This window comes from Mirounga leonina, unplaced genomic scaffold, assembly GCF_011800145.1.
Source record: "Mirounga leonina isolate KUSES-001 unplaced genomic scaffold, KU_Mleo_1.0 Mir_180, whole genome shotgun sequence".
NCBI classification, from domain to species: Eukaryota; Metazoa; Chordata; class Mammalia; order Carnivora; family Phocidae; genus Mirounga; species Mirounga leonina.
In genome coordinates this window covers 16,431,212-16,446,968 of record NW_023270469.1, presented here as the reverse complement: position 1 = coordinate 16,446,968, position 15,757 = coordinate 16,431,212, and the positions used below count along the sequence as shown (strand labels likewise).

Genomic DNA, 15,757 nt, shown 5'->3' with positions numbered 1-15,757 from the left:
TTAAAATGTGCTTTATAATTAATAAAATTCTATCTGCTTTGTAGATTAAGAGAATGGGGTCTAGTTTGGTGTGGCGGGGCATTTTATAGACCCACCCAGGGGTTTTGAAGCTTTCCTATCTTAGCTCTATGTCACAAAAACAGATGCTCCATAAAGGCTACTTTTGTGTTTTTCTTTTTTTTTTTTTAAGATTTTATTTATTTTTTGACAGAAAGACAGCGAGAGCGCGAACACAAGCAGGGGGGTGGGAGAGGGACAAGCAGGCCTCCCGCTGAGCAGGGAGCCCCATGCAGAGCTCCATCCCAGGACCCTGGGATCATGACCTGAGGCTTAATGACTGAGCCACCCAGGCGCCCCTACTTTTGTTTCTAGAGCCTAGAATGGTGCCTGGCATCTACTAGGTATAGGGTTGCCGCATACAGCTAGTAAAAATACAGAATGCCCCAATTTTTAGCTAAACAACAAATAATTTTTTTTGACATATGGCATGGGAGTATTTATCGTATAATACTCTCCTGCAGTATTTGGGGCACATCTACATATTGCATAGTTGATTATCTGAAATTCAAATTTAAATAGGCGTCCGTATTTACTGGGTAACCCTAAGTAGCTCAGTAAATATTTGTTGACTTGATTGGCTTCCTCTCACCTGTAAAATAGGGCTAATGATAGACCCGCCTCCGGGGTTGAGGGAGTGAATGAAGCGCCTGGCAGACACTGAGCCTTCAACTTATTTGCTTGCTCCGGGACCATCTGGTGAGTGGAAACCCCTTCCACTCTGACATACACGAAGAATAAGAGGGCCGGCTCCCGGCCAAAGGCGCCCAAGCCAGGCCTAGGTTGCCCACACCTGCGGGTCCGGCCAGCCTCTTCCGGGTCAGGTGACCGCGCGCAGTCACGTGACCCGGCCCGAGTGAGGGCGGTGGAAGGCGGAAGCGGGAGCGGAGTTGGGCGCCGCTTCTGGGGCCGCGGCAGGTAGCGAGCGCCGGCGCGATGGGCGCGGGGGGTGCGGCGGGGGGGCGGGTCGGGGGCGCGGAGCGGGCGGAGCGGGCGGAGGGCGGCGGGCGGCGCGGGGTGGGCCGGGGCGGTGCGGCCCGGGCGCCGGGGGGCGGCGGCTTCCTGTGGGAGGGGCCTGGCGCGGCGGTTCCGGCCTCCGAGGAGGGGTATCCCGGCTCGCGCCCGAGCGGGTTGGGCGTGCGGCGGGCCGCGCGCGGGGGTGCTTGGAGGTGGGCGCGGAGGCAGCCGGGGGTGCGGCGGCCAGCGGGTCCTGCCGGAAGAGGGAAAGGCGCTTGGGTGCCAGGGATGAAGAGGCGTGACCTTTGTGGAGGGATCGGGACTGAGGAAGGGGTGACTTGGACTGAGCTGGAAGGGGGCGCCTGAGTGCATGACCTGGAGGGAAAGGAGAAATCAGGAAGAAGATGTGTGAACCCAGCTGAGAGTCTTCTTCCTTCCTTTCTCTTTGGAAATGATTGTTACCCGAGACTTTGATTTCGGTCCCATTCAGTTTTTAAACTTCAGGAAGGATCACAGAATTTTGATCATTTTGCTTTCGTCACACCCACTTAGTCCTGGTTGGGTAGGGTTCCACTTCTTGGTAACCTAGCCCTTCAGATCATCTTTCTTTGAGACTTTTCCCAGATCACATCAACTTCGAGGCTTAAAAAAGGAGTGTGGGCACTTTGCTGTGGCCATAAAATGGCTTTTAGCCTAAATTGTTGACCACGACCTAGCCCAGCATTACCTCAGCAACAGTGACTGCAGAAATCTTGGACAGAGTGTCTGTACTGCTTTATGACTTTTCTTCTTTCTTCGGTTTAAATTATTCAGTTTCCCTTATCATGTGACTGCTTATCTTGACAAACTGTAACTAGGTAGAGACTGAGACGTCTGTGTTGTGTTCCTTAGCATTGTGACCTGAATCATGATTTTGATATTAAATACCTGTGTAAAAGCTGCTTATCCTCTTTTTCTTCATGTTTACGAAAATTTGCAGAAGTGAAATGAATTTCATAGATGTGATATAACTGGAGTGAATGTTGAAAGTGGACATTCACAGGACCTGGAGTCGTTTTGGATTACAAGTAGGGAAAAAAAATGACTTTGCTGACGTATGAGTTAAAGTTTTTGACAAACATTTAAAAATTATTTTCTGTAGCGGCCTTTGAGTTAGGTTGGGAAGGTATTATTCACATTTCACAATGAACAAACAGACCTAAGGGAGAGCGACTTGTTTTTTTTGAACAATTTATTGCTTTCTTGTTTACTGGTGTCTTTCTTCCTCCTAGACTGCACATCCTTCAAGGGCAGTGTTCATATCTTATTTGGCTACTACCCTAGTGGCTGGCATGTTGTGGGCACTTGGTAAATGTTTGCTGAATAAATAACTTTCTAAATGTCACACAGCTATAAGTGGAGGACAAGGGATTTGAACCCAAGACCTAGCTCTTCTCTTATCAGACCATTTTCTGTGTTATATTGGTCCGTATGAAAATGATGGGCATGGGAAAAAGGCTTGAGTTAGCTTCTTGGTCGCTTTTATTTTTTTATTTTTTTATTTTTAAAGATTTTATTTATTTATTTGAGACAGAGAGAATGAGAGACAGAGAGCATGAGAGGGAGGAGGGTCAGAGGGAGAAACAGACTCCCTGCCGAGCAGGGAGCCTGATGCGGGACTCGATCCCGGGACTCCAGGATCATGACCTGAACCGAAGGCAGTCGCTTAACCAACTGAGCCACCCAGGCGCCCTTCTTGGTCGCTTTTAGTTAATGATGACTTCCTTGGTTACAGGGAGCTTTTACCAACATCTTGTGACCATGATCCTGCAAAGGTCAGGATTGTCCCTATTCCACAGATGAGGAAACTGAGGCTTAGTGAAGTTCTTACTTTAGATTCCAGAGCTAGTGAATGACTGAGCAGGGACTCAAGCTCAGGCCTTTTACCCATAGACCCATTCTCTCCCATTAATAGAAGGAATATAAAATTTTATTTTAAAGCATTTTTTTCAAGTATAAAAAGTATGACATTTTAAGGAAAAAATAGTATATATATATATCATACCAAAAAAATGTGAATATAGAATGAAATTGAAGTTTAAAAGACTCTGTACTATACCATACATGCCTCTTCCTGGGAGAACATTCTTTCATTCAATGAATATGTAAGTGCCTACTCTAGAGTTGCACTGTCCAGTATGGTTGAGTACTGGAGATATGCTATGGAGTACAAAGTACACACCAGAGTTTGAAGAGTCCGTTTGAAAAAAAGTAAAATATGTCATTGATTTTTTAAAATGCTATAACAAGCATAATATTAATATAATAACATATGCTAATACATGATAACATTTTAAGTTCATTGGGTTAAATGCAATATAATTGAAATCTCACCTGCTTCTTTTCACTTTTTAAAATGTGTTTCCTAGAAAATTAAAGATTATATTGGACAGTGCTCTTCTAAACACTGGGAATATAGTACACAAGAAAAGCAAAAACCCCTGCCCTTGTGGAACTTAAATTTTAGTGGAAAGGAACAATAAAATAACCAAGTAAAATGCGTATTTTATTGTAATAAAGGAGGGAAGCCGAATGTGGAATGTTGGCTGGGGCTGCAATTTTGCATAGGGTCTGTAGAGATGCCTTCCTGGGAAGGTGACTGTTGAGTAATGATCTGAAGGAGGTGAGGGCAAGAGCCGTGTGAGTGGGGACATTGTGGTCCAGGTGGAGGGGACAGCAAATTCAGTAGCCCTAAGAAAGAGCACCCCTGGCAGGTTTGTGGGCTACCTAGGAGGCTAGGATGGTTGGAGGGGTGTGAGCAAAGAGAGTAGTAGGATGAGGTTAAAGACGTCCTAGGGGCAAGGGGAGAGACGGGCAGGTCATGGAGGGTCTTGCAGCCCATTGTAAGGATGATGGTTTTTAGTCGGAGTGAGTTGGGGTCATTGGAGGGTTTTAAGCAGCGGAGTGGACACAACCTACCCTGCCTTTTAACAGGCTCACTCTGGTTGCTGTGTGGAGAAGGAGTATAGAGGAGCAAGGCTAGAAACAAGCAATTGAGTTTAGAGACCTCCAAGAACCATGGGGAAAACACAGCCTAGAAGGAGGGGTAATGAGTTTTTAATGTTTAAATATTGTTTTTACCTGACATGTATTGAATGCATATTGTTTGTCAGGTATTCTGTTGTTTTACAGATTTACAACAAATAGAACCTCAGTCGGGCGGAGTGACGTGCATGAGGTCATGTAGCTCTGACATGGAAGAGCTGGGAGTTCAATCTTGGTCTTTGAGTCCAGAGCTCATGCTTCCATTAGTGAGATATGTGGCGGTGGATACATGAACATAAACTCCCACTGGAATTGAATCAGTGAGCTGCTTTTGAATGATTTTGAGTCACGGTGGACTGTTACAGATTGTAGAATTTCTGAGAGGTAGGAACAAAAGGGAAGATCTTGTTTCCCTTAAAACGAACCAACTGAATCTTTTTTAGAAAGTTGCAGGCCTCTGCCCCTCCCCACAAGCTGATAAACAAACAGTGATTTAAGTCAAGTGCTAATAAGTACTTCTAGGAAAATACCAAATACGCAGGCTTGGCAGTCCTGACCTAGGGCAGGTCCCCATCCTCTGTGTCGCCCGTGCCTTTTGCTTCCTGTTTTGTTGTGCAATCTGCTTTCCATTCTCTTTTATTATTAGCCTGTAATTCCATGGTGCTTCCAAAGATATGACCTTCCCTGTCCCTCCCTCTCTCTTTTTATGTGCTTGGCCTTTGTACGGATGTCATTTGGCAAAGTTTAGTTCTGTTTGATTGTTTTTCAATATGGGCCTTTGGAAAATGGAAGGTAACTCAGTGCTGGCCAGAGAAAAGAGGCCAAGAAAGAATTAGTGTCGGAAAGAACTGGAAAAGCATGAGAGTATGAAGAAAAGGAGGAATTTTTGAACAGACCCTTCTCTTCCACATTTTTTAAGAAGTGAGTATAGAGTGGATCTATAATTATAACTAAGAAGCTCTGGCTGTTTCTACAACTGGCTAATTAAAATTAAAATCTTGATAAGTAGTTTTTGGTCTTCCTTGGTTCATGTGCTACACAGGTCCTTTCATCTTGAGATCAGTGTTCAGTGGTTTCTTGACTCAAAGCTGGGTCAAGAATTTGAGGAATCGCAGAGCCTAGACTTTTAGCGTCAAGAAGAACTATTTTAGCTTGTATTTTAGTTAATGCTTGGAAGAGCACGTACTGTGTGCTGGTTGCTTTACTTGACTGAGCTCATTTAATCCTTTCAGTAATCTTATAAAGTAAGTAATATTCTTAGGTTTATTTCACAGATGAAGAATTGAGATTTAGAGAGGGTGAGTCACTTTTTCACTATCACTCAAAGGCTAGTGAGTGGTCAGACCTATTTGCCTCTAAAAGATTGACTGGTCTGAAAGGTTCTTGTCGAAGTTGGGTGAGAAAAAGGATCAAGTGCTCTAGATATTGCAGGAGCTATCCCTTGCTAAATCCTATATGTGGTTGCTTTCTTGTGCCAAAAGCTCTTTGAAGATTTCTTTAACGGGGGTCTCTCACACCGAGAGATCTGAGGTCCCAGAAGGCAGGGACCCCCTGACATTCGCTTTTGTATTTCCAGAGCCTGGCACAGAGTGGGGTCTATAAGCATTATTGAAAGACTAACCCTGGCTCTGGACTGGGCAGGGTGGAATGAAACGGTCTGGAAGAGGCAGAGTCAGAAGGCTGGCTGCCTTCCTGGAAAAGGTGCCCTTGACCATTATCGTCCCTTGGCTTCAAGAATCAACCTGTCCTAGCAACCCAAATGTTGAGTAGTCCATCAACTGATGAATGGGTAAACAAAAGGTTATATATCCACATATTGTTTGATTCCACGTGTTTGAAATGTCCAGCATAGGCAGATCCACAGAGTCAGGAAGTAATTTTGTGATTGCTAGAGGCTGGGGTGCAGGGAGGAATGAAGGGTGACTGCTTATGGGTATGGGGTTTCTTTTGGGGTGATGAAAATGTTACGGAATTAGATAGTGCTTGCGCTACTCTGTGAATATACTAAAAGTCACTGAATTGTATGCTTTAAAAGGGTGAATTTATGGCATGTGCATTATATTTCAACAATAATAAAAATAAAGAGTCAACCAGTCCTGTTTTGAACGTACCCTCTGTGGTCTGTGGAGATCAAGATTTTAGTGCAGGTGAAAGCGGCCACTGTCCCTCATCTTCTACCCTCCTCCCAGTATTCAGCATCCTCTGTTGTTCCTGGGACAATACATTGAAAAGTGTTCTCCCTGATTTTTTGATCTCAGGTATTGCAAGTATTTTAACCAAGAAGGACTATGATGGATCTTTGTGTCTTTCTGGATGTCTCTGGAAACTCTGAACCAGTTGGTGGACCCTTGACTTGTTTAATTTTGTTAATGAGAAGAACTCAGGAATTACTACCCTAGCCGACACTTTTGTGTCTTTCAACAGTCTGTGGATTCTAGGCAAAGAAAGCTGGCTTTTTATTTATCTATCCTTTTTTTTTTTTTTAAGAGTTTATTTTTAAGTAATCTCTACACCCAATGTGCGACTTCAACTTCCAACCCGAAGAGGAAGAGTCGCACCATCCACTGACCGAGCCAGCCAGGCGCCCCTACCTATCTATTTATTTATTTAGAGTTTCTTATTTAAAATGAAAGGTGGCAGGGCATTATTTGTTATTTTCAGGGTGGAGCCGACAAACACCTGCGAGCTGGTAGCTCATTTTGAGCCGGTGGCCAGCTGCCCTTTTGGTTGTGAGGTGTGCAGTGATCCCCCGGGCGGGGCTGGGGCACCCGAGGGAACAGGAAGGAATTGCCAGGGAGGAGGGGCCTAGCAAAATAGCGGAAAGAGAGATGGAAAGGAGGGGGAAGATCCTGAAGCTTTCAGGGGAAGACAGGGATAGGCTGCTTGCTGCTCTCCTACTGTGCACTCCTCGCTTCATCCTTTTACTTTTCATTAAAATAGAGACTTCAGTCTCGGATTCTCTAAAGCGAATCGATTGTTGTGTCAGAAGGGGCATCAAAAAATTGTTTTGGAATAGAGCATGAAAAATACTCGTTTTTTAAAAAAATTATGAAATATAAAGCATAATGATATGTTTAGGATTCTCTTTTGAATCTGGAATCACAACTAAGAAACGCAGTTTGAGCGAGACCACACCCCCTGTGACTGAAGGGCGTCCTTCTTTCCCGGAGTTACTGTGGGCCTGTGAGTTGGCCTCCAAAGGATGCGTTGTGGGAAGAGGACTTTGAGTTTCCGCCTGATGTCAGTTGAAATCTACTTCTTCTAAAGCCTTTGTTGCTAATTGTATTAGGTTACTATTCCTCATCTACATCTACAGACGTGGTGGTTTAAAACAATGTTCTGGAGGCCAGAAGTCCGAAATCAAGGTGTCAGTATCGACAGGGCCTGATCCCTCTAGGCTGGGGATGACCTTGGGGGAGAGTGGGGGAGTGGGTAGGGAGGTGTGGGTGGGATTGTGGGAAATTCTTTCTTTGCCTCTCTTAGTAGCTTGAGGTGTTAGTTGGCTTTGAATTGTAGGACTCCCATCTCTGCTCGGTCTTCACATGGCCTCCTCCCTTGTGTCTGTGTCTCCCCTCTCTGTCTCCTATACGGATACTGCGCCCACTCTAAATTCAAGGTGATCTTATCTTCACATCTTTAACTTAATTTCCTCTGCAAAGACCCTGTTGCCAAATAAGGTCACAGTCACAGCTTCCAGGGGGTTAGTGCTCAGACATACGTTTGCCTGCCACAATTGAACCCACTACTCTAATTGAATGTTAGAAGGGATGTTCTTATTAAAATTAAATAAGGATATCATTCTGTGATCTGATTTGAAGAGAAACCTTTTTCTTTTCTGAATTTAAATTTTATTTATGACCAAAATAATACATGCACATAGTTTAAAGAGCCAAATAGCATTACAAGACTGAGAATACAACAGCAGTTCCTAGCTTTGCCTCTTGTTGTTCTTGATTCTTGCTCTGTGGAGTCAGTGACTTTCAACTCTTAGTTTTCTTCTAATATTGACTTGTGCATTTCTTTTTCTTTTAAAATAGGCTCCACACCCAATGGGGGCTTGAACTCATGACTCTGAGATCAAGAGTCACATGCTCTACCTACTGACTGAGCCATCCAGGCGCCCTAACTTTGCAATTCTGAATGTTTCTATACTGATTTCTTAGCCTGTCAGTTTTAACCATTTTAACTATTGAAGATGAGGATTTAGCCATCTTTCTGGCCAGTCTCCACACACACTTCTACCTCCACCTTCTGATTACTCCCACATCACAAGTTTTCATTAAATTGTTTATGCTGTTATAATTATAAATATTATTCAGGGCTGAGCCACATAGTGTATTAGGATTACATTTCCTATCATATAACTTTTGTTGTTACTAGTTCCGTATTTCCTGATTTTTCATTTGCATAGTTGTCCTGTGTTCCTGTCACTAATTCCACACCAAACATTGTGATAGAGCTAAAAGTGCTACTTTTTTCAATGCAATCAGATGCATCATGCAATCTATTTCTCCCGTTTTCTTTCTTTCCTCTAGAGGTGACATTTCCTAAGAATCCTCTAATCTGGACTGGTTACTCTCTGGGCTCTTGTACTGTAATGCCTTGGGATTTTTCAGTGTTAATCTTGTAATTCCTTTTGTCTCTCCCATGTGAATCCCCACTCTCCATCTTTTTCCTTTATTCGCCTGGAACACACCTTTCAGTAGCTTCCTGACAAAAGCAGCTTGGGGAAGAATTTTTTTTGAGACTTTACAAATCTGAAAATACCATGGTTTTCCAACCATACTTGATCGATGGTTTTCTTGGTTGTGGAATTATAGATTGAAAAATTTAAAAAGATCATTTTACCTCAAATTTGAAAGCATTGCATTGTCTTCTCACATTCGGTGTTACTGTTGAGAAGTCTGATGCCATTCTGATTTTTCTTGTTTGTAAATGTGACTGGAAGCTTGTATACCCTTTGTTCTCATGTTCTGAAATTTCATAGCATTGTGCAGTAGAATGGTTTTTGTTTCATCCATTGCTCTGGGCACTCAGTTGGGTTCTTTCTGTCTAGAACTGTATATCCTTCAGCTTAAGAAAAATGTTCTGTAACACTTCTCTGATGATTTCTTTTTTTTTTCTTTTTCATTTCTGGACTTGCTATAAGACAGACATTGGACATTTTAAAGATTTATTTATTTATTTTAGAGAGAGAGAGCACACGAGCAGGAGGGGCAGAGGGAGGAATCTGAAGCAGACTCTGTGCTGAGCGTGGACCCAGAGGTGGGGCTCCATCTCACGACCTTGAGATCGTGACCTGAGCCGAAACCAAGAGTTGGATGCTCAACCTATTGAGCCACCTGGGTGCCCCTGGACTTTGGACATTTTGAACAAATCCACCGTTTTAAAAAAAATCATTTTTCACCTATTTACCATCTTCTTTGTCTTTTGGTTCACTTTTTTTTTTTTTTAAGATTTTATTTATTTGACAGAGAGACACACAGCGAGAGAGGGAACACAAGCAGGGGGAGTGGGAGAGGGAGAAGCAGGCTTCCCGCCGAGCAGGGAGCCCGATGTGGGACTCGATCCCAGGACCCTGGGATCATGACCTGAGCCGAAGGCAGACGCTTAACGACTGAGCCACCCAGGCGCCCCTGTCTTTTGGTTCACTTTTTAGTGTATGTCCTCACTTTATCAGCTTTGTTTCTGCTATCAGAACTGTCCTTTCTAAGAGTAATTTATTATTCTCTGAATCCACCAACCAGCCAACTTACTTTCCTGCCTGCCTTCCTTTAAAATTACATTCTGTTGTTGTTTCATGGGTGCAATATTTTATCTCTCTAAATTGTTTTGAGGTTTTCTTTGACTTCTGTTTTAACTATAAGCTTTTAAAAAATTTTAGCTATACTTCATATACCTTAAAATTCAGATTTTGAAGTGTTAAATTCAGTGGTGGTAGCCTTTTCACAAAGTTGTGCGGCCGTCACACAGCACTAATTCTAGAACATTTTCATCACCTCAGAAGAAACCTTGTATCCATTAACAGTCATGCCAGTCCCCTAACCCTTTCAACCCTTGGATACCACTAATCTACATTCTTTTTCCATGGATTCACCTGTTCAAGATATTTCATATAAATGAAATCATATAATAATTGGGCCTTTTTGCCTGGCTTTCATTTATTTCTTTCACTTAGCATAATGTTTTCAGAGTTCATCCATATTGCAGTATGAAACAGCACTTCATTCCTTTTTATGACCAAATTAATATTCTATTGTATGGATATACCACATTTTACTTACCCGTTTCTCAGTTGATGTACATTTGGATGTTTCCACTTTTTGGCTGTTATGAATAACCTTGCTATGAACATTGTGTACAAGGCTTGTGTAGAGACATATTTTCAGTTCTTTTGGGTATACATCTAGAAATGGAATTGCTGGGTCTTATGGTAATTCTGTTTAACTTTTTTTTTTTTTTAAGATTTTATTTTCAAGTAATCTTTAACCCAACATAGGGCTTGAACTCACAACCCTGAGATCAAGAGTCACATGCTCCACTGACTGAGCCAGCCAGGTGTGCTGATTCTGTTTAACTTTTTTTTTAAGATTTTATTTCTTTGAGAGCGAGAGTGAGCCAGAGAGAGAGAGAGAGCACGTGAGCCAGGGGAAGGGCAGACAACCAGACTCCCCGCTGAGCAAGGAGCCCAGTGTGGGACTCAGTCCCAGTACTATGGGATCATGACCTGAGCTGAAGGCAGACTGAGCCACCCAGGCGCCCCTCTGTTTAACTTTTTGAAGAGCTGTCAAATTGTTTTCTAAAGCTGCTCACTGTTTTTCATTTCTTGTTAGCAGTGTATGAGGATTCTAATTTCTCCCAAGTTCTCACTACCATTTGTTACTGTATGCTTTTTGATTTTGGCCGTTTTAGTTTGTGTGAGGTGATGTCTCATTGTGGTTTTAGTTTGCCTTTTTCTAGTGACTAATGATGTTGTATATGCTTATTTTTTTTTAATATTTTCTTTTTTTTTAAAAGATTTTATTTATTTGAGAGAGAGTGAGACAGAGAGCACGAGCAGGGGGCGCAGTAGAGGGAGAGGGAGAAGCAGACTCCCTGCTGAGCAGTGAGCCCAACACGGGGCTCCATCCCAGGACCCCGGGATCATGACTTCAGCTGAAGGCAGATGCTTAACCTATTGAACCACCCAGGCACCCCTGGACTCTCAGGTTTCTTCACTTGCTCTGTGTCTATCTTTATAGCAGTACCATGGTCTTGATTACTGTAGCTTTCTAGTAAGTTTTGAAATTAAGTAATATACTGGGTGTTATATGCAACTGAATTATTGAACACTACATCTGAAACTGGTGATGTACTATATGTTGGCTAATTGAATTTAAATAGAAAAAGAAATTAAGCAATATGAATCGTCCAACTTTGTTTTATTTTTTTCCCCCAAGATTGTTTTGGCTCTTCTGGGTCCCTTGCATTTCCTTACGAATCTTAGGATGAGTTTATCAGTTGAGTTCTATTTTTCTCTTCATATGTTTTGATATCTGGCTTTCCTGTCTGAGGCTCTCCTCAAATAGTTGTTCCTTTATGTATGAAGTACCAGCAGGCTGAGCTGTGTGCTGGGCTCAAATGAGGGAAGGTGAGTGGGGATGGGGGCAGTGACTTCTCATAGTTCAGGATGTAGACTTCCACTTATCTCCCTGGATCAGTATTGGTGCCTTATCACTACCCTCAGCTGTGCCTGAAGTCCTCGGGTCTAGTGTAGTCTATCTAGAGACCAAAAATTCCTGTCTGGGATTTGGGAGGGTGGGGTGACTGCCTGGCTGAATTGTTGGGAAGGGGAGTTTGGAAACTGTTTTTCATACAGGCTTTTGCTCCTGTTTCTCTCGTGTGTTTAGGTCTACTTATGCTCCCACTTTCAGAGGTACCTAGTGCCAGTATTTACTGACCCTTTCTGTGATTCCCCAGTGTTACCAGCCTGCTTCTTGTCAACTCCCCCCGCCCCTCCATTACAGGCAGTTAGGTTTTATTTTTATCTCCCTTGCCTCTTTCCACAATGTTGCTGCCCTCTCTATGTGTTGGTAGAGAAAACTTTTTCCATTTGTTTTTTGTGGGCTTATATTTTTGTATTTCTTTTCCTGTCCTTTTGATGGGATTTGAGAAGGGAGCAGAGATAAATATATGTTTGATCTGTTATGTTTATTGAGAGTTCCTGGAAGGCTCTCTAAGGGAAAAGTTGGTATCAGGGAAGGTGGTGTAATACTTAGTCTCCTTGGATCTACTCCTGGCATAGAGCTCCTTCACTATATTCTGTTCCTAAAGTTTTATATTGCCCCATTTTTTTAATCCACATGTTGTTTTGTGCAATTTTTCTGCATAATTTTAGCTTAGCCTTAAATATTCTGATAGAGCTAAAGTCCTACTCTTAATGCATTCAACTAATTCAGTAACATTAAACTAGTGTCTCACCCCAGCTTTATATTAGGATCACCTGGGGAATTTATTTATTTATTTATTTAAGATTTTATTTATTCATTTGACAGAGATAGATACAGCATGGAGGGGGAACACAAGCAGGGGGAGTGGGAGAGGGAGAAGCAGGCTTCCTGCCGAGCAGAGAGCCCGATGTGGCGCTCGATCCCAGGACCGTGGGACAGTGACCTGAGCCGAAGGCAGACGCCCAATGACTGAGCCACCCAGGCACCCCTCTCAGAATCACTTGTCACCTCTACAGTTCTCTCATTTGCTTTCTATCTGGCATCCCTCTTGGCACATTTCCTTTCCCTATATTATCAGTGTTTTAGTGTTTAAAGAAGCCCGTGGATGGAGCCTCATTTATTCTTTCTCCCATGCCTTTCTTTTCTGTGTAGATGCAAGCTTCTGACCTGAATCATTTCTTTCTCCTGGAAGGACTTCTTTTAAACATTTCTTTCAGGGTATGTTTTTGTTTGAGGAAGTATTTTGTTTACTCCTTCACTTTTAAAGAATAACTCCGGGGCTCTTGGGTGGCTCAGTCGGTTAAGTGTCTGCCTTTGGCTCAGGTCATGATCCTGGGGTCCTGGGATTGAGCCCCACATCGGGGTCCCTGCTCAGCAGAGAACCTGCCTCTCCCTCTGCCCCTCACGCTGCTCATGCTTTCTCTTTCTCTCTCTCTCTGTCTCTCAAATAAATAAATAAAATCTTGAAAAAAAAAAGGACAACTCCATTGGACACAGAATTCTAGGTTAGTGTGTTTTTTCTTTCAATACTTTAAATATTTCGGGATGCCTGGGTGGCTTAGTTGGTTAAGCCTGCTTCTCCCTCTCCCACTTCCCCTGCTTGTGTTCCCTTTCTCGCTGTGTCTCTGTCTGTCAAATAAATAAATAAAATCTTAAAAAGATACTTTAAATATTTCACTCTGCTATCTTCTTGCTTGTATGGTTTCTGTTGAAAAGCATGCTGTAATTCTTATCCTTATTCCTGTACAGGTTAGCTGTTTTCTTCCCCCTTTGGCTTCTTTCAAGATTTTCTCTAGATTCAATATGGTAATATTTTTTTAAAAAGATTTTACTTATTTATTTGACAGAGAGATAGAGAGACAGCACAAGTAGGCAGAGTGGCAGGCAGAGGGAGAGGGAGAAGCAGGCTTCCCGCTGAGCGGGGAGCCCGATGCGGGGCTCGATCCCAGGATTCTGGGATCATGACCTGAGCCGAAGGCAGTCGCTTAGCCGACTGAGCCATCCAGGCGCCCCTCAATATGGTAATATTATATGCCTAGTTATTTGTTTGTTTTGTTCTTTTTCTTTTTAAGATGTTTTTTTCTTTAATTTATTTGACAGAGAGAGACACAGCGAGAGAGGGAACACAAGCAGGGGGAGTGGGAGAGGGAGAAGCAGGCTTCCCGCGGAGCAGGGAGCCCGATGCGGGGCTCGATCCCAGGACCCCGGGATCATGACCTGAGCCAAAGGCAGACGCTTAACGACTGAGCCACCCAGGCACCCCAAGCATTTTCTTCTTTGTTTCTTAGAATTTCCACGTCTCTGCTTACATCATACATCTGTTCTTGGGTGTTGTCTACGCTTTCCATTAGACCCTTAACATATCTATCCATAGTTATTTTAAATTCCCTGTCCATTAGTTTTAAAATCTGTGTCATCTCTGAGTTGGTTCTGATGCTTGCTTTGTCTCTTCACACTGTTTTTCTTGACTTTCAGCATTACTTATAATTTTTTTTAAAGATTTATTTAATCTACAGAGAGAGAGAGAGCGTGTGTGCACATGCATGAGGAGTGGGGAGGGGCAGAGGGAGAGGAAGAGAGAGAATCCAAAGTAGACTCCCTGCTGAGAGTGGTGCCCACCTCGGGGCTCGATCCCATGACCCTGGGATCCTGACCTGAGCTGAAATTAAGAGTCAGACACTCAACTGACTGAGCCACCCATGTGCCCCTTAGCATTACTTATAATTTTTAATTGAAAGCTGGACATGATGTATTGGGTAGTAGGAACTGAGGTGAATAGGTCTTTAGTTTGGGGTTTTATGTTAATCTGGCTCGGTGTTGATTTGTGTTTAACAATCGCTGTAACTGTTGGGGCACCTGGGTAGCTCAGTCCGTTAAGTGTCCAACTCCTGATTTCGGCTCAGATCTTGATCTCAGGGTCGTGAGTTCAAGCCCCATGTTGGGCTCCACATTGGGTGTGGAGTCTACTTAAAACAAAACAAAACAAAATAATTGCTGTAACTGTATGTACCAAGGCTTCAAATTCGTCTAGTGTCTTGTTTTGGTCTCCCTGTTATCTTTGGTCTTCCCTAAGAACCTCTTCTTAAATAGAGTATGCACCTTTCAGCTCTTTCAGCTGTAATCCAGTGTTATACTGGACCCATAGTATGGTGGGAAAGTGGGGGAGGGGCCATTTTGTCGTTTTCTCATTAAATCTCAATCTTTTTGGGGCACCTGGGTGGCGCAGTCAGTTAAGCATCCGACTCTTGGTTTCAGCTCAGGTTGTGATCTCATGGTTGTGAAATTGAGCTCTGCATCGGGCTCTGCGTTCAGCATGGAATCTGCTTAAGTTTCTCTCCCTCTCTCTCTCTGCTCTTCCCCTCCCCTGTGCTCTCTATCTCTAAAATAAATAAATCTTAAAAAAAAAACAAAACCAAAAAACCTCAGTCTTTTAATGGGTCTGTGTCTGTGGGTTGTGACCTTCGCAAGTGGTTATTAACTGTATTTCTCCCCCTTCGATGAGACAGGAAGACTAGAAGGGCCTCAGTCAGGGAAATTTCCTCCCCCTAGTTAGGATAAAGCTCTTGTGAAGCTTTTTCCCTAGAGAGCAGGCCCTTGTTGTGGAGAACATTTGGCATATTTTACAGTGGTTACTTTCTCCCTCTCCACGCCGGAGCCAGGAGGGAGTCTTTCTTGGTTCTTCATCAGGACAACCTGTAAGGAAGGAATTTTTTTTTTTTTTCCTTTCTTATTCACTGTTGTATCACTAGCATCAAAAACAGTGCATGGTATATAATAGATGCTCAGTAAATATTTGTTGAACGAGTGAATGAATACCTTTCATCCAGGCCCATGAGGTTATCTTACATAGATGTGGGAAAATTTCTCAGACCTAAAATGATGATAAACTGATGACATTTCTCTGAGTGAATAGTTAGTCCTCAAATCTATTGTTGTTGTTGTTTTTTAAAGATTTTATTTATTTATTTGACAGAGAGACACACAGCGAGAGAGGGAACACAAGCAGGGGG

The 15,757-nt window shown here is 43.0% G+C and overlaps 1 protein-coding gene across 2 annotated transcripts in view; it reads left to right on the top strand.

Moving 5' to 3' along the window:
• Positions 1-913: 913 nt before the first annotated feature.
• WWP2 (WW domain containing E3 ubiquitin protein ligase 2) overlaps positions 914-15,757 on the top strand; it is a 159,828-nt gene continuing 144,984 nt past the window's right edge. The window contains exon 1 of one of the 2 annotated variants that reach the window (XM_035024870.1): positions 914-975. Coding sequence is in view for 1 of the 2 variants with exons in the window: in XM_035024869.1 (XP_034880760.1) it covers positions 5,798-5,827 (30 nt within the window). In the remaining variant the exon portion in view is untranslated. Of the gene's footprint in view, positions 976-5,377; positions 5,828-15,757 lie in introns of those variants that run through there. The other variant, XM_035024869.1, reaches the window with a different exon arrangement.